This window comes from Orycteropus afer, unplaced genomic scaffold (assembly GCF_000298275.1).
Source record: "Orycteropus afer afer isolate SDZICR_OR568_19922 unplaced genomic scaffold, OryAfe1.0 scaffold00461, whole genome shotgun sequence".
Lineage (NCBI taxonomy): Eukaryota > Metazoa > Chordata > Mammalia > Tubulidentata > Orycteropodidae > Orycteropus > Orycteropus afer.
Genome location: NW_006922048.1, coordinates 1,520,754 through 1,544,139, shown reverse-complemented (window position 1 = coordinate 1,544,139; position 23,386 = coordinate 1,520,754). Strand labels below are relative to the sequence as shown.

General features: G+C 54.6%; 2 protein-coding genes across 2 annotated transcripts; one reads left to right on the top strand and one right to left on the bottom strand.

The window, feature by feature from the left end:
* Nucleotides 1–9,897: 9,897 nt before the first annotated feature.
* NDUFA11 (NADH:ubiquinone oxidoreductase subunit A11) lies at nt 9,898–17,202 on the bottom strand. Its single transcript, XM_007954460.1, has 4 exons — nt 17,106–17,202; nt 11,919–12,011; nt 11,434–11,556; nt 9,898–10,010 (listed from the first exon to the last, which is right to left on the bottom strand). The coding sequence occupies exons 1-4, from the start codon at nt 17,200–17,202 to the stop codon at nt 9,898–9,900; spliced, it is 426 nt and encodes a 141-aa protein (XP_007952651.1).
* A 3,107-nt stretch (nt 17,203–20,309) lies between these two features.
* On the top strand, nt 20,310–22,588 carry VMAC (vimentin type intermediate filament associated coiled-coil protein). Its single transcript, XM_007954459.1, has 2 exons — nt 20,310–20,500; nt 22,285–22,588. The coding sequence occupies exons 1-2, from the start codon at nt 20,310–20,312 to the stop codon at nt 22,586–22,588; spliced, it is 495 nt and encodes a 164-aa protein (XP_007952650.1).
* Nucleotides 22,589–23,386: the final 798 nt, after the last annotated feature.

Below are 23,386 nucleotides of genomic sequence, written 5' to 3'. Positions count from 1 at the left end.
AGAGATACCACCTCGGAAACCCACAGAGGGGCTGCTATTGGTCAGAATCAACTCAATGGCAGGTTTTTTTTTTTTTTTTTAATGTGATATTTGAGACACACTTACACTAAAAAATGACTCCTTGTTTATCTGAAATTTAAACATAACTGGGTGTCCTGTGTTTTCATCTGTTCAAGTTGGCCACTTCAGGTGGGGGCTCCCGGAAGACAGGGGCTGGGAGTGGAGGTGGGTGATGAGGTGGTGAGGGGACTAGCCACCAGTCTCCTGATGAGCTTCCCAGGTGCCTGGGGACCAGCCGTGGGGTTGGAGGGGAGGTGGGGCGGGGACCTCCCCCCATCCGCCGCCTTCCGGGCAGATCCCGCTAGCTCTGGCTCATGTTTCATCTTTAATGGGGGCCATGGGGGCCGGGGGGCTGGGAACACCTGCCACGCAGCAGCCTCACTAACGGGGGTCAGAGAGTGAGTGAGAGGAGGGGTCCCGCCCACCCAGGGACCAGCGCAGGCAGCACAGGTGCTCACCTGGGGCAGGAGCAGGGGCCCACCCCCACCCCCACTGGGCCCTGCCCTTCCCTGTCCTGGGACTGCGTCTCTGGTCCCCTTGAGTCTTCCCCACCCTACTTGAAGGCACCCTGGTGGCACAACAGGTCAGTTGCTTGGCTGCTAACAGAAAGGTTGGCAGTCGGAACCCACCCAGTGGCTCTGCCAGAGGAAGGCCGGTGATCGGCCGTGGAGATGACAGCCTGGGAAACCCCGTGGGGCAGCTCCGCTCAGTCACGTGGGGTCGCTATGAATCTCAATCAACGGCACCCAACAGCAACATCAACAATACTTGGGCCCCAGAAGCCTCAGAGGCCCCTGCTCTGGCCCCCCAGGCAGGACAGGAATCCCAGCCCTGACCCTCAGCTCCCCACGTGACAGGCTCAGCTGAGAGAGTTATGCATGGGAATGTACTGACTCTTCATGGCATGCTAAGGAGCTCGGGTAGCATAGTGTCAGGGCATTTGACTACTAATCAGAAGGCTGTCGGTTCAAATCCACCAGCCACTCCGCAGAAGGAAAGTTGGGCAATTTACTTTCGTAAAGATTTATCGCCTCAGAAACCCTATGGAGGTCGCTATGAGTTGGAATCGAGTCAATAGCAGTGAGTTTGGTTTGGTTGGGCACTGCATACTGGCACCTGTCTGCTCTCATAACCCCAGTTCCCAGAGGAGGAGACTGAAGCCCAGAGAAGGGGCTGACTTGCTCCCCGGCCCTTGGCCACTCCTTTTCTTCCTCACCTCTGAGCCATTGTCTGTACCCTTCCTCCTGGTTTCTTGTCTCCCCTTCTCCTGGCAAATTCCTATTCATGCTTCAGCACCCCTTTTACCGAGAAGCCTCCCTGGCCCCAGGCTGGGTCAGACATGTCTTTTGGAATGCCTCTGTCGGTGTGCCCCCCGTCACAGCTCCGGTCAACGTTGCGTTGTAACTGCCTGGTCGTGTGTCTGTCTCTCCCACTGGACTGTGAGCTTTGGGAGGGTGCATCCAGCCTGTTTTGGTCGCTGTGTGCCCCTGTGCTGCCTCTCACAGGTCTGGACACACAGTAGGTGCATTTGCTCAGGAATCAGTCCCAGGGCCCTGGTTCTACCTGTCTTTGCTGCATAAGCCTGAACGAGTAGCTATCCCTCTCTGAGCTTCAGTTTCTGTCAAATGGCGTGCCAGCACCTCCTTCTAGCCTGAAGCGCACTGAGATGTACTTTAGCAAGTGTGTAACAGCCCGCAGGAGGGGCTCAGCAAATGCTTATTTACAAACGTAGGCAAATTAAAACCACAAGAGCTACCACTACACACCTGTTAGAATGGCTAAAATCCAAACCACTGACAACATCAAGTGCTGGTGAGGATGTGGAGCAACAGGAACTCTCATTGACTGCTGATGGGGATGACAAATGGTTCAGCCGCTTTGGAAGGCAGTCTGGGAGTTTTTTACAAAGCTAAACATAGGCTGACTGTACGATCCAGCAGTTGCACTCCTGGGTATTGACCCAAATGGACTGAAAACATATCCACATAAAAACTGGCTCACAAATGTTTACAGCAGCATTATTCATAATTGACAGAAGTTGGAAGCAACCAAGATGTCCTTTGGAAGCAACCAAGATGTCCTTCCATCAGTGAATGGATAAACACACTGTGGCACACTCATACAATGGACTAGCATTCAATGATAAAAAGAAAATGAGCTATCAAACTGTAAAAATACATTGTTGTTGTTGTTGTTGTTAGGTGCCAAGTTGTTAGGTGGTGTTGTAGGACGTGGAATGAGGGATATCATTGCTGATGTCAGATGGATCTTGGCTCAAAGCAAAGAATACCGAAAGATGTTTATTTGTGTTTTTTTGACTATGCAAAAGCATTCAACTCTGTGGACCAAAACAAATTGTGGATAACATTCAGAAAAATGGGAATTCCAGAACACTTGATTGTACTCATGAGGAACCTGTATATTGACCAGGAGGCTGTCATTCAAACAGAACAAGGGGACACTGCATGGTGTAAAATCAAGAAGGGAGTGCGTCAGGGTTGTATCCTTTCCCCACACTTATTCAATCTGTCTGCTGAGCAAATAATCTGAGAAGCTGGACTACATGAAGAAGAACGTGGCATCAGGATTGGAGGAAGAATCATTAACAACCTGTGATACGCAGATGATATAACTTTGCTTGCTGAGAGTGAGGATGACTTGAAACACTTACTGTTGAAGATTAAAGACCACATTGCAGTCTGGATTACACGTCAACATAATAAGACATTAGGAAACTTAAATGCATACTAAGTAAAAAAAAGTCATTCTCAGAAGTCCGAGTCCGGGTAGTCCCCAACTTATGACAGGGTCCTATTCTGATGACTCCGTCTTAAATTGGTTCTAAGTCAAAGATCTTTTTTTTTTTTTTAAGTTTTCATTTTATTATTGTCTTTTGTTATCAACAACTTTATAAATTCAAATTTTATTTGTCTTTAAGGGGTGAAAAGATTACATATAAATTTATGGATAATGATAACACTGGCATTACATGCTGTAACATTGTATGTACTACATACTACTAACAATAAGATGTACAAAAATAAACCTCAATTGCCATAAGTTCAGTTCGTCATAACTCGAATATCTGTCATAAGCTGGCGACCACCTACTGTTCAATGGAATACTACTCAGCCAGGAAGAGAAACGAAGCCTTGACACGTGCTACGGTATGGACGGAGCTTGAGGACATTGTGCTGAGTGAGATAAATCCATCACAAAAGGGCAATTATTGTATGAATTCACTTATACAACAAGAAAGAAAAGGCAAATGTACAGAGACCAAAGTTCATTAGCGGTTACCAAGGCGAGGTGGGGGGGAGGCAGGATTACTGTTTATAGAGCACTGAACTTCAGTTTACAGTGACGGAAAAACCTCACTGATTAAATGTAGGGTGGCAATCTGATTAATGTCCGTGTTACCAGTAAGTTGTACACCATAAAGAGGTGTAGGAGGAAGATACGGAACTTGTGGCTAATTGCCTCCATGAACTACTGCCTCTTTTACCCTGAGACCAGAAGAACTGGATACTGCCCAGCTATCATGACTGAACATTTTGATCAAAGATTCCACAGAAGAATCCTGATTAAAAGAGGGGGAAATGCAGAACAGAATGGCAAATTCTCATGGACTCCAGACTTTCTGGAGCCATGGAGGCTAGATGGACCACTGGATCTACTGCCCTGAGAAAATCTTTAAACCCTAAATCAAAAGGATTCCCTGGAGAGAACAGCAGGGCAGTGTGTGCACAGGGAGACAGCTCAGGGGCAGGAGTGCATGGAGGGAAGGACACAGGGAAGCGGTAACTATGGGGAGGAATTGGGAAGGAGGGAAGCTGTTGCATTGTGGGAAATTGCAGTCAATGTCATGAGACAAAGTGAGCTTCTGTGTGGAAAGTGAATTTGCTCTGTGGACTTTCACTCACAGCACAATAAAAAATAAAAACAAACAAACAAACCCTAAAGTCTTCTTCAAACCAAATCGTTTAGTTTAAGCAGCAAAGAAAGTTTGCCTTGAGCATTGTCCTCTTTTCAGAATCATCTCTATGGGATTAAATCGACAACAGCAACTGCAAAGGTTCGATGGGAGCCTTAGGGGACACCAAGTTTATGTCCGTGGGGAGCAACAGCTCCGAGAAGGAGGGTGAGGATGGCTGCACAGCTTGAAGACTGCCACTATGTCACTGAATTGTCCACGGAGAAACCGCTGAACTGGGGTATGCTTGCTGTGTAGACTCGCAACAACAGTTATACACACACACAACACCAGACTCACTGCTAGTGAGTTGGCCTGACTTACAGCGACCTCCTTTGGGTTTCCAAGGTGGAAAATCTTCACAGAAATAGATTGCGCCATCTTCCTTTGGTGGGGTGGCTGGTGGGTTTGAACCAGCAACTTTCTGGTTAGGAGTCAAGTACCTTAGGCACTGTGCCACCAGAGCTCCGTGTGTGTGTGTGTGTGTGTGTGTGTATACAGATACATATATACATTGCCAAAAGGGCAGGGAGGCTGCATCTTCCAACCTCCTCTAACCACACAAGAGGAAGACAGACTCACCATCAGTAGCCCAAGGCCTGTTCCTGTGAGGCCAGACATGCTGCCTCCCTCCAGCCCTTTCACCAACCTTGACACCTTGGCACCGGTTGGTGTGGTTCCTCCTGCAGCACTCACCGCCTTTCTGCTGCCTTTGATAATTCACTGCAGTGGTCACACAGAACTTACAGATTATGGGGTTTATTAGGAAGCACCAGGCTACAAGTCAAGTTCTGGAAAAACGCTCAGTCTCTCTCAGCCCGCTGTCTCTCAGCCAGGAGTCTCTCTCAGCCACTCTCCCAGCAACGCGTGTCTCTGGGTGTCTCTCAGCAGCGCATGTCTCTCAGGAGCACATTTCTCTCAGCAGCACGTCCTTCTCAGCCAGTAGTCAGATAGATCCCTTCTGCCTCTAGGAGGCCTCCTTTTGAGCCTGGCAGAGTGACCAAACTAACCAATTCAGAATTCTAAGCACCTGAGAGAGAGAGCGAACTTCCCAGAACATTGCTTTGTGCCACTCTCAACAGAAATGCTCCAAGTGGGTAACTTTTAAAATTAGGAGCTCCTCAGTCGCTCACAGCAAATTCCACCACGGAGTTTACAAAGGCTTATGGCTAGAAAAGCCATACCAGGTAATTTACTACATTAAATTAAATAAATAAATAAATAAATAAATAAATAAATAAATAAATAAAATACATAATTCATATATATATATATAAAACCCAAACTCACTGCCATCGAGTTGGATCCGACTCATAGTGACCCCTCCTTGTGTTTCTGAAGCAGTATCACTATGGAAGTAGATTGCCCAACATTCCTTCTGAGGAATGGTTAGTAGGTTGGTGGGTTTGAACTCCCAGCCTTCTGGTTAGCAGTCAAGTGCCTTAGGCAGTATGCCACCCGAGCTCCTCTGTTGTCGATGTTGTTGTTATGTGCCATTGAGTCGGCCCCAAATCACAGCAACCCCTCCTTGGGTTTCTGAGGCGGTATCACTACAGAAGTAGATGGTCCAAGCTCCCTTCCGAGGAGTGGCTGGTGGGTTTGAACCTCTAGCCTTCTGGTTAGCAGCCAAGTGTGTTCATCATTTGCCCCACGCTGGGACCTGACAGACTAGGAACAGCTACTGTCGTCGTGAGGTGCGGTCAGGTCAGTTCTGACTCACAGCGACCCCTACAGGCAGCAGAATGAAGCACCGCCAGGCCGGCACCAGCCTCACAACCATTGCTGTGCTGGAGCCCATCGCTGCAGCCGCTGTGTCAGCCCGTGTTGGGAGGGTCTTCCTCCGCCCTCTAACTTGCCAAGCAGGATCTCCTCCAAGAACTGGTCGTTCCTGATAGTCTTTCCGGAGCACGAGAGATGCCCTCTGGCCATGCTGGCTTTTGAGGCGCGCTCCGGCTGCACTTCTTCCAAGACAGATTTGTTCGTTCTTCTAGCTGTCCGTGGTACATTCAGTATTCTTCGCCAACACCACAATTCAAATGCTATGATTCTTCTGTGGTCTTCCTTCCTCATCGCCCAGCTTTTGCATGTAGAGTGAAGTGATTAAAAATGTCATGGCTGGGTCAGGAGCACCTTAGTCCTTACAGTGACATCTTTGCTCTTTAACACTTTAAAGAGGTCTTTTGCAGCAGATTTGCCCAATGCAATATGTTGTTTGATTTTGTGACTCCTGCTCCCGTGGGCTGAGAGCAACCAACGTTCTTTAAACGTGCTTTAGTGGGGGATCATGAGCCAGCCACCAGAGGGAATATTATGCACCCGTTAAAAAGAGGAGGAGGAAGTTCTTTACTCTCCAGGAAGGAATCCAAGATGGGTTTTTAGGACAGAAACCCCAAGGGCTGTGGAATGGCAGAAAGGGTGAGCTATCGCTTGTGTGGGAGGAAAAAAAATATATAGACATGCTTGTCTCTGCAGGAACATTCTGGAAGGAGAAACAAAAAGTGAGGCTGACAACATCGGGGTGGTGATGGGGTGGAGGGGGTGAGTGGCATTTTTTCTGGAACACTCTAGTATCTGTTGAATTCTGTGGTCTGTATCTGTTTTACCTATTAAAAACAAAATATATTTTAGAAAGCCTGCCATTAAAAATAAAAGAATAAGGCTAACATAAAAGATTTGGGTGGCTTTAAAAAAAAGAGGGTGCAAGATTGGACTCGCCAGGTCTCTGCCTGCAGCCCCTTCAGGTGGCCCCTGGAGCCTTGGCCTCACCCTGCCTCACACCTTCCCTGCTCTGGGTCAGTGAATGTTCAAGCCTCTTTGGGGCTCTGGAGGTGAGATGCGGGCTGGTCTGGGGCCAGGGCTGGGGCCAGGCCAACCACCCAGATTCCAGAAAGCCCCTGGAGGCTTGGCTGGCTCAGATGAAAACAGGAACCCTGATGGTGGGGCTGGCGAGGACCACAGTGAGTGGAGGAAGTGGGACGTCAGGGAGCCTAGGGCCTGCTGTGCCTCAGTTTACCCACAGGCAAAGTTGATCTCTGACTGAGTGGCCCTTGTGGAGGTAGGGGATGCCTGAAAGGACCTATAACCTGGGAACTTGGCTCTGCTGGGTTCCAAACCTGTGATCTCAACTAACCCCAACACCCAGAGCCCTGTACTGACCGCTAACCCAGTGACCAGCTTTGAGGATGAGGTGGGGAGGGTAGTGTGGGGGGGGTGGCAACTCACAGAGGCCCAGGCACCCCCAGGTTCCCCAGCTGGGGCCTCCTCCAGGCAACAAGAACCTCCTGTCCTCCTTTCCCTAAACCCCACCCCTTCTCATCCCACATATATTCACACAGCCCCCGGATCTTCTAGGCTGGGCATGGGTTGTGGCCACAGGCTCTTAACAGCTTCTCAGCCCTCAGAGGGTACACATCTAGGGCTGAGAAGCTGATAGGTGCTGTGGGAAAACTAGACAAAGGTAAGGGGTGTGTGTGGAATGCTCCTGCAAGGCGGGTGCCACTGAAATGTGGCTTCAGGGAGGCCTCACTGGGGAGGTGGCACCTTAGCTAAGAAGCAGAGGAGGTTAGGGAGGAGCCTGGGAAGGCACCGGGGTAGGAGGAGAACCTTCCAGGCAGAAGGCATAGGCCGTGCAAAGGCCCTGAGGCAGAACCTGGCAAATTGGAAGAACAGCCAGGAGATAGACGTGTGTGGCTGGAGCTGAGTGATCGAGGGAGAAAGAGGAGGAGCGGAGGGCAGGAAGGGGACGGGGCAGCTAGTGAAGGGACTTGTGGTCTCAGGAGGCCTTGGGCTTTATGGGAGGGAGATGGGAACCCTGAAGGGCTGTGAACACAGGAGGGACATTCAGATACAAGTGCTACTACCAGAGGCAGGAAGGCAGACTGTATGTCTCTAGGCAGGAGCCAGGCACGAGGGCGGCGGGAACTGTACTTCCTGCACCCTCTGCCTGGATGGCCGACCCTCAGTGCTAATCTGGAGAAGCCGCTTCCTCCTCCAGGAAGCCCTCCTGCCCCACCCCGCGATGTTCTGTCTGCTCAGGAGTGGGATGGCCTACTACTTCAAACTCCAGCCCTCCACTGCCCCAAATGGGGGCTGCTGGGGCTGGAGGTGAAGTTCCAGGCAGAGAGTCGGGGTGGGGATCCGATGCGCTGGACGCCCCCCAGGGGCACCCTACGGGGACTACATGTGGGTTGGGGATAGCGTCAGCCCCTCAGCCCTTCACAACCTAATAAATGTTTATGGCCAGGGGGCCCCGGGTTTGGGGCTCCCTGGAGTTCAGTGGGCAGCCGCCTGTCCTGCCTCATTCTTGGGGGATGGACCGCAGCGGGGGTGGGGGCGGCTGGCAGGTCCGCTCCAAGACTGGCGGCTGGCCTAGGCTGCGGGGAGGGCAGTGAACACAGTCCAGGGCTCTCTGGCGCTCAGGGGGAAACGAAGGCTGGGAGGCGGAAGGAACTTGCCCAGGTCTCTGAGCTAGCTTTGAACTCGGCCTCCCTCCCTGGGCCTCATTTTGCGCCTCCGTGAAAGGGGCTGACGATTCGAGCAGGGGGTTGGGTTTCCCGGGGAGGTGGAGGCAGCGCGGCCGCTGGATCGAGCCTCGGCTCTGCCCCCTGCCGGCCGCGGGAGGAACGGACCCGCGGTGGGCGTGGGTCAAACAGCCGCTGTGCCCTTCCCGGGTCTTGATCCTTCGTGGAATGGTCCCCGAGGCAGAACCCTGTTATTCCCATCTGCGAGGTGGGAAGGCTGAGCCTCGGGCGCAGATTTCACGCAAGAACACGGAGCCAGAAAGCGGCAAGAACTGGGATTCGACCCAGACGTGGCAGGCCAGGCCCCTCGTTTTAACCGCCGCTTGCTCTGATGCCTCTAGGCTCCTGGGCCCCCAGCCCACGAGGGTGTCTTCAGCCCTCCCAGGGACGCTCAAGGCCGGGCTGGACGTCAGGACCTGGGTTTGACGCCGTTGGAGTCGAGGAAGTGCGGGAGCGAGCCCCTCGGTGGCGCGTGCATGGGGGGCCTTCGCGGCCGGAGGCTGGACCCGGAGGGCGGGCGGCTCAGTGTGGCTGGACCTGGAACGGCCGGCCGTGGAAACGAGGCGCCGACACCAGCGCGGCGCCCTGTGCACCCGGGACTGGCACGGCCTCTGCACCACTCATCACTGTCGGGGTCACCCTGTCCTGGCCTCAAGGACAGGAGGGAATGGGGAGGCAGACGCAGGTCAGGGGCAGTACGAGGGTCGCCCCCAGCCCGGCCCCGTCCCCCAGGGTGGCCCCCGGAGGCTGCGAGTCGGGGCGCGCCGGCCCTTCCTTTCCGGCTGCCTCGCGCCAGTAGTGGAGGAAGCGCCCCGGGCGGCCGCCAGCATTCCGGGGCCGCTTAAATCACCGGGCTGACAGGAGCCGCGGGCCAGGCCCGGGACACTCTATGGCCTCGGTCTCTGCCGCGCCGGCGGCCGGGCTCCCGATGGCCGGCCACCCACCTGTCAGGCCGTCCAGGACTGTTCGCTCCAACGCCCAGGAATGCGGAGGCGTCGTTGGGCTGGGCGGGTTTCCACTCGCTCGCTCAGTGGGCATTAGGGGGGGCCCGGCAAGGGGATGGTCCCTGACCAGAGGGGAGCAGCAGGGCCCAGAAGGGGCGGTGGCTGGGGGCCACTTCCAGGCGCCCGCACATGCTACCTCGGAGCTTCCCGCGCCCCTGGAAGGGCCGGAGGCATAGAGACAGGCGCTCTCAAGGAGGCCCAGAGCCAGGCAGGCGCTGAATGTGGGGCTCCTTGTCGCCATAGCCGGCCCTCCCAGGCTCGGGGGGAGGAGGAGGGAGAGACTGCACACATACACAAACGTTTATTTGTAGCCACATTTCTGCTCACGGGCCAGGCGGCCTCACACCTTGGGCTCCCCAAACACTTTCCAGCCCTCCAGCTGGCCCATCTTGACTAGAGCAGCGAAGGTTCCCATGTAGACGCAGGAGGCAGCCCCCACTCCGTAGCTGTGCACTGTGGGAGTGGGAGGTGCGGTCAGGCAGGCCCCAGACTCAGGTGGGGAAAGGGGCCCTCCACTGCCTGGGTCCCACTGCAGCAGGGATGTGACTGGCAGATCCCCCACCGCCGACCCTCAAGAGGACAGCCAGACACCCCTGCCCTGAGGCTACTGGGCTGAGCCCAGGCACCTCTGTGGGCATCTGGGCCTCCTCCCTGCCGCGGTATCCCAAAAGCTTCCTGTCCCAGAGCTCCAGGGGCCGGACAAGGACACAGGATGAGAACAGAGGTGTGTCCAGCCAGCAGCTACTGGTGGAGTCCTCCCTGTACTGAGGTGGGAGGGTCTGCTGCTCTGGGTGGGGACTCAAAGGAGGACTTGAGGCAGGCCAGGGCAAGGGCAGGCCTGGCCAAGACCTCCCCGGGAGCCAGAGCAGGGCTGGGTGTCCCCCCCCTCCACAGACCAGGGCCAACTGTGCCCCAGCCTTGGTGGGGGATGGATGGCAAGCCCTGGGAGAGGCAGGGGCGAGTCCTGGGTCCCAGGAAAGGTGGTGAGGGTGAGAGCCTCCCTCCATGGCCCCTCCCTCTGCCCAGCTGAAACATTCCATTGGCATCCCAACACAGGCCTGTCCTTCCATCCACTGGCACAGACCTGCCAGCTCCATGTGTCCCAGGGGACTAGGGGCTTAGAGGCACGAGTCTTGGCAGGCCAGGGGCTGGGGGTGTATGTGGGCACTGACTAGGGACGGCCTAAGCCCAGGGCCACTTCGAGGGGAAGGCAAACAGGATGGCCCTGTGCCAAGAGACCTCTCTATGCCGTGTCCCTGCACCTGACAAGTGGGGGTCCCTGCAGACTTGGGGAGGGCCAGGCAGTACAGGTCCTGTTCTCTGATAGGGTGTGAAAGACAGGGCAGATGGTCTGAGTTGAGAGTGGTGGTGGTGGTGTGGGGGGGTGTTTGGGGATGGGGGCAGGGTGCTCTAGGCAGAAGGCACAGCACATTCAAAGTCCCTGAGGCAGGGACCGGGCCTGGTGAGTTGGAGGAACAGGGAGAGATGGGAGGGGTGGGTCAGGGCACTGACTGCAGGTGGTGCCTCCGTGGGTGTGAGGACGCAGCATGGTGGGTTAGAGGCAGGTACACAACAGGTTTAGCCAAGGTTAGGGGACAGCACCAACCTGCAGAAGCTGCTAGCAGCAAGAGCAGTAGTTCCAACCAGAAAAAAATTCAAAAAATCACCCCAGGAGGACTAGGACGGACGTTCCCTGGCAGTGAACCCAACGTGAACCGTTCCCCAACCCAGCCTGGCTCCCCATAAAAACGAATATTCACACACACTGAAGAAACACAGGCCTTGTGTGGTGACGGCCCCTCTGCTGGGGGAGGGTCCCGTGGCCTTGGGGTTTAAGGAGGTGGAATGGGGGTGGGGGATGGAGGGGTCTACTCACTACGTGCCCCCAGGGTCAGGCCTCCCGCACAGCCTCCGATGAAGTAGTTCAGGGGGTCATCAGGCTTCTCCCGGATCTGGGCACTGACGCAGGAGGTGAGGCCGAACATAGCACCAATGGCAGCTGTTGGGGCAGACAGGTGAGGGTGGGCACCATGTCAGGGGCCACGGTGCGGGCTGGGGGAGAAGGGGCGCCTCTCTGGGGCAAGGCTACCACACAAGGAGTAGCTTCTGGTCAGGCCCTTGCAGATGCAGCCTGCCCATCCCAGAGCTGATCTCCTGGGACCCCCACATCTGCCCTGCACCCCCACCAGTGGCTCAGACCACGGACCCCAGCCAGGAGCCAAGGGGACAAGGGTGGTCTCAGATGTGCCCTAAGAGCCAGAAGTAACATGGGGCCAGGGCAGAGCAGAGAGACCAGGCCGATGCCAGGTAGCCCCTCCCAACCTCCCCACTCCACGGGTCACGGGGTGGGGGCTCACTCACCTGCGGTGAACGTGTACCGTCCTGCTCTCGCCACCCCTTCGAAGAAGGAGTCCGGGGGGTTGAGCGCGAGGCTGTAGGCGGAGGCCACCAGGCCTAGAAATGAGAGGAGGGGGCTCAAACACCTGCCTCCATGCCAAGGAGGGGGCTGGGCTAGGGGGGCACCCACCCAGGTAACCTGTTGGGTCCCCCATTTTTGTGCCCGGCAGCCAGGCAGCACCTTTCCTCAAATCAGCCACTGCCCAAAAGGGAGGGGGTCCTCAGATGTGAAGTACTGGCCCAGGCTCTTTGAACCCAGGACTTGAACCCACGACTGCTGATGCCAAAGGCTGAGCCCTCCCCGCCAGCGCCCTGTGTCTCCCCTTGTCACACCGCTGCTGTCTTGGGGCTTGACCAATCCCAGCTCCCACAGCATTCCCTCCTGGCCCCGTGTCCCTAACTTGCAGGTGCCCAGCTCGCGCTGGCCTTCAGCAGGGTACTGACTGAGCAGAAAGGGGGCTGTGGTGCCCCAAGCTGTCCACTGTCTGTGCGTCAGACACCAGAGAACCAGGACATGGCGGGTACCCGCCCTGGCTCCCACACAGCCACAGCAGCATCCTCCTCCACGGGCCCTGCCAGCCGAGCCCAGCTCCTAGCACCCATCAAAGGCCCCATTCTGCTGTGTCGCCCGGGGCTCCAAGCCTAATCCTCCTTGGCAGAGCCTGGGCCCTCCTCAGCTCTGCTCAGGGCTGCCAGTGCCTCCTGGACCTCAGCCGCCCCCACGCCCAGCTTAGCTGGCATCCTCACACCTGGACAGCATGGCCACCCACGCCCCGGCCCCAGGCCAGGCTTTCCACCCCTGCTGTCCTGAGGCCTGGGCTGGGTGCGGGAGGGCTGGTGCTCAGGGCCACCCACAGCGAACTGGCCATGTGCCCCCAGCTTTACCCCCCACGGCCCCGACCTCTAGGTGGCCAGGTGCAGGGCAGATCATGCCCCTTCCTCTCCCACTGGTCCCCCAACACCCACTGGCCACTAGGGACCTCCCTAGGCCAGCCTGTCACATCAAACCCAGAACTGGCACCTGCTCCTGGGCACCAAGGGCAGCCCCGTCTGCTCATCGCCCCAAGAGTCTGACTGACATCCATTAACCATCCCTTCACAGGAGGGGAGGGAACCAGAGACTTGTCTGGGATCACCCAGCAAGGCCGGACTAAACAGGAAGCTCTGACCCCAGCCCTTACTCCACCGCAGTCCCGATTCAAGGCCCCCACATGACTCCTCCTGGCCCAGCCCGGGTTCAGTCTCCCCTGTATGAGTCACTGTGGGGGAACTGTGCCACCCTGCAGTGCCATTAACCTCCAGAGCAAGTCTGTCACACCCCCCCCATTGTGCAGCTGGGGAAACTGAGGCCCAGGGATGAAGGAAAACAGACGCATGAACTTTTAGACCTTATTTCTCCTGATCTCACAGCCCTGATGTCCCTGCTCAGCCTCAGGGAGGGGTGGAGACCTGCCCAGGTCCCTGGCTGGGGAGGGGTGGGGTGGGGCTGGCCCTCCAGGTGACAAAGGAGCCAGTGAGGGCCCCCAGGTATGGTCTAGGGCCCCTCCAGTCCACAGTGCCTGTGCCCAGCCTGGCAAGCCCCCTCCTCAAACTACTGCCACCGACAGACACAGACACACAGAGAGCAGCCTGTAAAGACTTACCCCGAGAGGCCCTGATCTGAGGAAGCAGAACCCCAAACCCAGAGTAACCCCTGGGGGTAACCTCAATGCCCAACCCTCCAATGCCAGTGGTCCTGCTCAGGGCTCTCAGCTCACGGACCACACCTGACACAGCCAGTGCCCCCACTGGCCTGGGTCCACCCTAGACGTCCTTGAACCAGAAGCATATGACCCAAGAGCCCCGTGACTGTCCTGATGACCAGCTCTCCCCAGCAGTCATCCCAGATGGTGACCCGCCACACCCACCGCTCCAGGAACCCCCGACAGACCATGACTTCAGGTGCACGAGGATTTGCACTGTTCCAGATCCTTCCACTGCCCCTCATCCTTCTAAAGGCCCCTCCCCCTCCGGCTGGCTCCCTCCAGACCCAGCATGCAGACCAGGTACTCGCCACCTTCCATTCAGTCAGAGTGCAGGGGAGGTGTGGGCTCTGCTCAAGGCCTGCAGAGAAGCCAGGCACTGAGGGAACTTCTCTGGGTTGAGGAGTTGGGGGAGGGAGGGGGTGATGGGGAGAGGGAAGGGGTGCTGCTGAAGCAGCTGACCTAAGTTCTGAAGGCTGAGCAAAGCTGGCAGGGAGGGAACAGCAAGGAGAGCAACAGGCACACAGGGAGCCCTCGGAGCCCTGCAGACATCAGCGGTTGCTACCTCGTCCTGACTCCCAGGCTGGCACCTCCATCCTCTCCAAGAGCCCCCAGGTTCAGCAAGGCCCTCCTAGCAGCACATCCCAAGAGCCCCGTGACCAGCTCCTCACCCCCGAGGCTCCTCATTCAGCAGCTACCCTCTCCCTTCCCCAAGACCAGCTCAGTCTCCATGGGTTCCCTGACACTCCAGTCCACCACCACCATGGTGTGTGCATGCGAGCATGCGTGCACATACATGCACACTCACATATATGCGTGCACACGAACACACACACTCATGTACACTTACAGATGCACACATGCACTCATACATACACACATGTACACACGCACTCTCATAGATACATACATATAACTCACATGCACACACACATTCAGGGACACATTTACACACGTGTATACATGCACACGTGCATGCACTTACACAGACATGCACGTTCACACAATCATGCACACGCTTACAATGCACACGTGCATCTACATTCTAAACGACTCTGGGGAAGCTAATATACCCCTTCCCCACTCAGTGTTCACCTCTGAGAAATGGGGATAATAATCGCCCCGGAGTGATCCTATGACCTCACTGCACCCTCTGCCCTTTGAGCTGGGAGGGCGCTCACCAGTGATGCCACCGATAATACTGCTGGCATAGGCTTTGGGTGGCACTCAGTGCCCTCAGGGATGTCCCAGTACCGTTAAAGCAAAAACCTCACCATGTCCGCAGACCCCAGGATCACACCCCAGCCCCAGTTGGCTCCAGGAACCCACAGGTAGACCTCGCTTACTCGCGCAAGACTTCTGGAGCAGTGCGGGCCAGATAATGGTGGCAATGAGGGGAAAAAAAATGTTGTCGTCAAGTCATCCCAACTCACGGCCACCCCATGTGTGTCAGAGTAGAACTACAGGTATTTGATCACAGAATTTCTGGAAGGAGATCACCAGGCCTTTCTTCAAATGCACCTCCAGCTGCACTTGAATCTCCAGCATTTCAGTTACCAGCTGAGCGTGATGACCATTGGCACCCCTAAGCGTTCTGGCAATGACTAGGTCTCCCTAATCCAGTGCCTCCCAGGGAAGACAACCTCTGTCAGGAGCTGGAGCTGCAGAGAGGGCCAAGCCATCATTTCCACTTCTCAGGGAGCCTGAGACAAAGGAGTCCACGTGGTCTCCTCACAACTGGACCAAAAGCAACCTCATGATAAATGGAGAAAATAATGAAGTCGTCAAGGATCTCATTTTACTTGGATCCACACTGAATGCCCATGGAAGCAGCAGTCAAGAAATCAGACATCGTATTGCACTGGGCAAATCTGCTGCAAAAGACCTCTTTCAATTGTTAAAAAGCAAAGATGGCACTTTGAGGACTAAGGAGCACCTGACCCAAGGCATGGTCTCTGCAATCACTTCATATGCATGTGAAAGCTGGACAGTGAATAAGGAAGACTGAAGAAGAATCGATGCCTTTGAATTATGGTGTTGGTGAAGAATATTGAATATACTGTGGACTACCAGAAGAATGAACAAATCTGTCTTCGAAGTACAGCCCGAATGCTCCTTAGAAGCGAGGATTTGACTGCTAACCAGAACTGGGGGTTCAAACCCACCAGCACTCCTTGGAAGGAAGACTGGGCAATCTACTTCCGTAGTGATACTGCCTCAGCAGCCCAAGGAGGGGTCCCTATGGGTCGGGTTCGACTGGACAGCAGTGAGTTTGGTTTTGGTTTTATACTTTGGACATGTTATCAGGAGGGACCAGTCATCGGAGGACATCATGCTTGGTAAAGCAGAGGGTCGGCAAAAAAGGGGCAGACCCTCAACGAGATGAACTGACACAGTGCTGCAAAGATGGGCTCAAATGTGGCAATGACTGCGAGGACGGCACAGGACCTGGCAGGTCTGGTTCTGTTGTACGTGTGGTCACTGAGTTGGAACCAACTCGACGGCACCGAACAACAACATACCAGTGAGACGGCTGGGGACTAGGAGGACAGAGACCCTGGGGCTTCCCCTGCGTGGGAATTCTAGAGCTGTGGTCCCTCCCATAGGTCCTGGCTGGCCCAAACTGTTTGTACTTGATCGCTAATGGAAAAGGAGGCGGTTCCCAGCCACCCAGAGGCACCAGGAAGAAAGGTGTGGCTTTGCTTCCACAAAGCTCAAACACTGGAAAACCCTATGAAGCAGTTCTACTCTGCACACATGGGGTCACCGTGAGTTGGAATCCACTTGACCGCAATGGGTTTAGTTTTTTCTGGGTCTCCTCATGCCCCCTCCCCAGGCTGCCACTACAGTATAGTGGGCCTTGGACCCACCTCCCTCATGATCTCTAGGGCCAATCCGGTGGCCCCAGTTAAACTTTCTGATGTCCCTGACCATCCAACATCCCATGACCCTAAAAAGACCTCATCCCACCCCAAAACTTCCCTTAATTTCTATACTCCATGCAGATACCGCAATAATGACCCATAACTCCAACTCAGACACCTTATTGGAAAGCCTCATAACTCCCCAGTTCCTCTGACTCCAAAACTAACCTGGTGGTCGCTTCACCACTGCCCCCTTCGCGCCTCCCCCAAAATCCCAGCGTCCAGGGACCGCCCTTCCTCCGTCGAATATAGTGGCCAGCTTGTGACATGCACCATTGCCTCTCAGCGCCCTCCGATCCCGCCGGACTAGCCCCCCAACGGGTACCTCACACAGAGCTCTCGAGTGTCGCACGGCCGCCACAGACACCCTGATGACGACCATGTGTCACCCGCGAGACCCAGCCCCTCATAGCTCTTTCGACCGCCCCGGAGTGATCCTATGACCTCGCTGCGCCCTCCGCCCTCTGGGCCCGGAGGGCGCTCACCAGTGGTGCCGCCGATACTGGTGCTGGCGTAAGCTTTGCGGTGGCACTCGGTGCCCTCAGGGATGTCCCAGTACCGCTGAAGCAAAAGCCGCGCCATGTCTGCAGACCCCGATCTCACCCCAGCCCCGGCCGGCTCTGCGAGCCCAAGGGTAGAGCTCGTTTACTCGCGCGAGACTTCCGGAGCAACGCGCGCCAACAACAAACGCAAAACTTTATTGAGCGCCGCGGACACGGACACCACCGCGCGGACGAGCGAAGGCACTTCCCGCAGATTTCCAGGAGTGGGAAACTGAGGCCGAAGGAGCTCGCTGGCCCCCAGCTCAGGGAGGGTGCTTGGCTAAGAAAGGTTTGACTGCTGGAGGTGGGGCTCCGTTTGATAGGTTTGTTGTTGTTAGATGCGGTCCAGTCGGTTCCAATTCATAGCGACCCCCGAGGACAACAGAACCGAACCCTGCTGGGTCCTGCTCTATCCTCACAGTCATTGCTATGTTTGAGCCCATTGCTGCAGCCGCTGTGGCAGTTCCTCTTTCTCGCTGATCCTCCACTTTACCAAACCTGCTGTCCTTCTCCAAGGATTGGTCCCTCCTGACAACATGACCTCAGTACATAAGACAAAGTCTCACATCGTCCCTTCTAAGGAGAATTCAGGCTGTACTTCTTCCAAGACCGATTTGTTCGTTCTTCTGGCAGTCCATGGGATAGTCAATATTCTTCGCCAACACCATAACTCAAAGGCATCAATTCTTCTGCCTTCCTTAGTCACTGCCCAGCTTTCACATGCATGTGAGGTGTTTGAAAAGACCATGGCTTGGGTCAGACACACCTTAGTCCTCAAAGTGCCATCTTTGCTTTTTAACAGTTGAAAGAGGTTTTTTGAAGCAGATGTGCCCAGTACAATCTATTGTTTGATTTCTTTTTTTCTTTTTCTGCCTTTAAGAACGGAATTTATTTTCTAAGTGAGATGACATGCACAGGGATATGGGTTCAGCTTTCAAAACATTTTGGGGGGCATCATTTGGTTTCTTGAGCGCTGCTTCCATGGGTGTTGATTGTGATCCAAGTAAAATGAAATCCTTGGACAACTTCAATATCTTTTGTTTATCGTGATGTTGCTTATTGGTCCAGCTGTGAGGATTTTTGTTTTATGTTGAGGTGTAATCCATACTGAAGGCTGTAGTCTTTGATCTTCATCAGTAAATGCTTCAAGTCATCTTCACTTTCAGCCAGCAAGGTTGTGTCAGCTTCATATCATAGGTTGTTAATGAGTCTTCCTCCAATCCTGATGCCACATTCTTCCTCAAATAGCCCAGTTTCTCAGATTATTTGCTAAGCATACAGTTTGAGTAAATATGGTGAAAGGATACAACCCTGACGGATTCCCTTCCTGATTTTTCAACTGTGCAGTATCTCCTTCTTCTGTTTGAACAACAGTGTCCTGGTCTAGGTACAGGTTTCTCATGAGCACAATTAAGTGTTCTGGTTCCCATTTGTGATAAACGTTGTGTGTCAATTTGGCTGGACCAATCTGAGTGGTTGAAGCAATTGTGGTGTTCTTATGCCCATGGTGAGAGCTACTGTATATGCTTTGAGGAGCCAGTCAGTTGAAAGGGAGTTTCCTTAGGGCTGTGGCCTCCTTCCAGTATATAAATGGACGTCCTGGGAAAATTCAGGACCCCTCTGTAGATCTGGATCCTGTTGTACTGCCTACACTGTCCTGTGAACCAACAACCTACCATTTTGCATGTTAATCTTGGTTTCGGCATCTGATGAAGTGAAGAGCTGTTATACTGCCTGCTGACCTTGAGCTCAGCAGACCCTGCAGCTGTGTGAGTCCGGGAAAAGCCTCCAGCTTGAGGTTTGATCCAGGAACTTGGGACTTGCCAGCCTCTGTAACTGTGTGAGCTATTTTCCTAAGATAAATTTATTATATATATATATGTGTGTGTGTGTGTGTGTGTGTATTTGTTTATTTTACTGGTTTTGCTTCTCTAGAGAACCCAGGCTAAGACACCATCCTTTGCAATGCTATCCACAATTGGTTAAGATCCACACAGTCAAATGCCTTTACATAGTGGATCTATCTAACAGCAGCAATGATATCCCTCCCACTTGACATTTGAGAAACACGTTATTAATTACCGGATGAGGCCTGGCTGGAATATGGCCACCTGTAGAGCCAGTATCCGTGTGTGGGCCTGGTCACGCCCTGTGGCCAGTCTGAACCACAAGCGACTATTTTGGGGCAGGGCCAGGCTCAAAGGCGGTGCTAAGGGAAAAGTTACCAATCCCGGTGCTAGGAATTTAGCAGGACGTGTCCTGAGTCCAACCTATGGCTTGTCTAGGTCCAAACCCTGATGAAGTATGAGTACTGCTTGGAGTCATAGTCAGAACCGAGGATTTTACCATGCACAGATAAACGCTTGCCTAATGGGCGTGGCCGCGCCTGTTGTTGTTGTTAAGTGCCGTGGAGTCGTTTTGACTCACAGCGACCCCATGCACAGCAAAACGAAACACTGCCCGATCCCTCGCCAGCTCCATTATCCCTGCTATACTTGAGCCCATCATCGCAGCCACTGCGTCAATCCATCTCGTTGAAGGCCTTCCCCTCTTTCGTGGACCCTCCACCCTACCAAGAATGACATCCTTCTCCAGGGAATGGTCCCTTCTGACAACATGACCAAAGTAGATGAGATGAAGTCTGGCCATTCTCGCTTCCAAGGAGCATTTCGGGTGCATTTCCTCCAGGACAGATTTGTTAGTACCCGTGGGCGTGGCCGTGCCTGGGACCGCCCAAATAGAGACATGACCAATCACTACTCTTGCATCGGAGCTGAGACCTGCCAGGGGCGTGGTCACACTTGTTATTCAGTGGGGTCCGGACGAATCCTGGTGTTAATTTCTGAGTAAGGAGGTGTCTGTCTTGAAGGCGTGACCAATCTCAGTGCCAGAGCCTGAGCTGGGGCAATGTGGCCAGCGTGGGGTCGTGGGCTGTCAAGACCTTGGCCAATCCTGGAGTTAGGCTGCGCTCGGGGCGGAGTTTCAAGGTGCCGGAACTTGTGTGGCTGTTCGGGTTTGAGTAGGGCGCGGCCAATCCTGGGGGCGGGGCCTTAGGGGACGGCAGCCAATCGCACTGAGATCCCGAGCAAGTGTCGAGGGGCGTGGCCCTCCCGTGGGCGTGGCCGGGCCTGGACAGCGGCCGGGGCCATGTCTGCGCCGCCCGCCCTACAGATCCGCGAGGCCAACGCACATTTGGCCGCCGTGCACCGGCGCGCGGCGGAGCTGGAGGCACGGCTGGACGCAGCGGAGCGCACGGTGCGCGCCCAGGCAGAGCGCCTGGCCTGCCACGACCGGCAGCTGCGTGCCGCCCTGGACGAGCTTGGCCGCGCCAAGGACCGGTGAGACCCGGGGCCGGCCAGGACGACTTCCCGGAGGCGGGGGCAGGGTGTCGGAGCCAGCCTTGGAAAGGCAGGAACGGCAGGGGGAAACTGCGTGCATTCAAGTGGGATTGCCGAAAAAGCCCCAAACCCCAAAAATCTTGAGTTAGTCATCAGTATGTGAAGTTCAGAGATGTCACTGTGTGGATTTCTGACTTAAAACAGGGTCCATTTTCCCCCATGGCAAAGTCGGCTGAGGCTAAGTAGCTAAGGGACCTCCTACGCAGGTTCTTGGGGGCGGGGGGAGCCGGTTCATACCAGCAGGTCCCCCCCAACCAAGAAAAATTTAACAGATTTATTTGTAATTGTTATAAAGCTGAACCGCTGAAACCTGGTCAGACACATTTTGACTTGCATTAATGCTTTATGTCCCCACATATATATTAACAATTCACACAAAATTGAAAATGGAAAAACTGCCGATACCTGATTTCTGTTCCTTATTTTTCCATTCGCAACCATACACTTAGGTACCTTTTGACCCCATGGGAAAAAAATACCTAACGTTCAGAACTGCCAATAACAACAGGAAGAAGGGATTTTTTTTTTTTTAAAGAATGAAACGTTTTCCATCATGGTGGGTTCTTAAGCACATTCTCCATGTGTGCAGCGTGCTCTCTGGATGTCTTTGGCATAACTGTTCCATTTGGCATGGATAGCACACAGGTTGATGAGTTCAAAAAGGTCAACCAGAGAGGCCTCTCTTGCCTCCTGCAAAGCACCAATGGCTGCGCTCTGGAACCACAGATCTGTTTTGAAGTCCTGAGCAATTTCTTGCACTAGACGCTGGAAGGGACGTTTGTGAATCAGAAGTCCAGTGGCCTTCTGATAACATCCAGTTTCACAGAGCGCCACAGGACCAGGCCTGGAACCATGAGGTTTCTTCACCCTCCAGTAGAGGGCGCACTCTTGCAAGTGGCTTTTGTAGCCAGTTGCTTCCCAGGTGCTTTACCACCGGCTGGTTTGTGGGCAGTTGGCTTTGTATGAGCCACAGTAGAGCGGCCTCCTCGCTCACCCCCTTCTCCTTGGGCTGGAGCCCCACAAGCTATAGGTGGTGCTGGCATTAGAGAAGGATGGGGGTGTGGTGGCAGCTGCAAACACAATCCATGCCAGCAGTTCTGAGGAACCCTCTGGAGCCCTGCTCGTGCACCGGTTAAGCCCTCGGTGCTACCCCAGAGGTTGGGTGCAGTCCCTGAGGGCAGGGCCCTGTTGGTGCTCAGGAAAAATGAATGACTGAACCCAGCTAGCTCTGACTGCATCATTTCCCAGCTGGCCCTCAGCACCTCTCCACTGTTTGGGCACTTGCCTCCTCCCCTTCCACCCCTAGCTGCCCATTATTATTCTTGGGTAATTTCCAATCGATTCTGACCCAAGGCAACCCCATATGACAGAGTAGAACTGCCCCATAGGGTTTCCCAGGCTGTAATCTTCATAGAAGCAGACTGCCTCATCTTTCTCCCACAGAGCAGCTGGTGGGTTCAAACCGCCAACCTTTTGATAAGCAAGCAGCTGGATACTTTAACCACCAAAATCTATCTTTCCATAAAGATTCCAGCCTAGGAAACCCTGTGGGTCACATGGGGTCGCCAGGTGTTGAAAATCAAGTCAGAGGCACCTAAAGACGTAACAGAGGCCGTGGTGAGGAGCAGGGACCTTACCCCCCGGTGGTGGGGAGCCCCGGGAGCAGCGGGGAGTAGAGCCCTCATCTCTCGGTGCTATAATCACCCTGTCTTGCTGCCCAACAGCGAGATCGCCTCTCTCCGGGAACAGCTGCTGACCTCCGAGGCCGCTGTCCACAGCCTGCAGGCTGCCGTGCACCAGAGGGACGACCTCATAGGGCAGCTGCTGCCCCGGGCCGAGCTGCTGCGGGACATCTGCCATCACCGGCTGCCCCTGGCCAGGCTGCTGGCAACCCTGGCAGAGGCTGAGCGCCTGGGGCCCCTGCCAGCCAGTGACCCCGGTGGGCCTGGTCCGCCACTTGCCAATAGCACTGGGGAGGAAAGCGGCAGGGACCACCTGCTGCCAACTGTGTTAGGGACCACGGTGTGAGCCCCAGAGCACAGATTCCAGAATGGACACATAGGGGCCCCTTTGAGGACTTCTACTGCTGTGGGTGTCCTTGGGGGTCATCAGTGTTCCAGAGGGCACCCCACGGCAGAGCCTTAATCCTGTCCATGCATTGGAACCAGCTAACAAGCGAGAGGTCTCAAACTGGCAGCCCGTAGGCCAAATACAGATGTTTAGCCCTGAGAGAGGTTTTAAGAACTTGAATCAATCACCCTCGTTGAAAATTGGCAGTGTTTACACAAAAATCCAGATTTCTACCTTCAGACTTGGCCAGGCATGCCTGGGCTCGGAGCCAAGGATGCCTTCTGTAGCTGGGTGTGAGTTTCAGTTGGCCCCCTTGCCTCTCTTAGGTTTATCTCTCTGGCCCCTGAAATAGCTGAGCTTGAGACCCCTCTCTCTGGAAGGAGCCCTGGCGGCACAGTGGTTAAAGTGCTTAGCTGCCAACCTTCGAAGCTCCCACTCAGGAGGTGAATGAGGAGGCAGTCTGCAGCCATGAAGATTTACTGCCTTGGAAGCCTATGGGGCAGTTCTACTCTGGCTGTTACGGGCACTGTGAGTCGGAATGGACTTACGGGCAGTGGATTTTCCCTCTCTCTGTCTGGTGTAGGTAGATGGTATCAAATTCTACATTTTTTGCGTTTTCTCGCCTTTTCTTATTCTTGTGCCTACTGAGCAGCCCCATCTCAGAGCCAGTGTTCCTTACTTTTTATCCAGACCAGAAGTGGGAGCCTCTTGCCTCACCCAGTTTTGCATTGGTTATATGAAGATGTATTTTTAAAT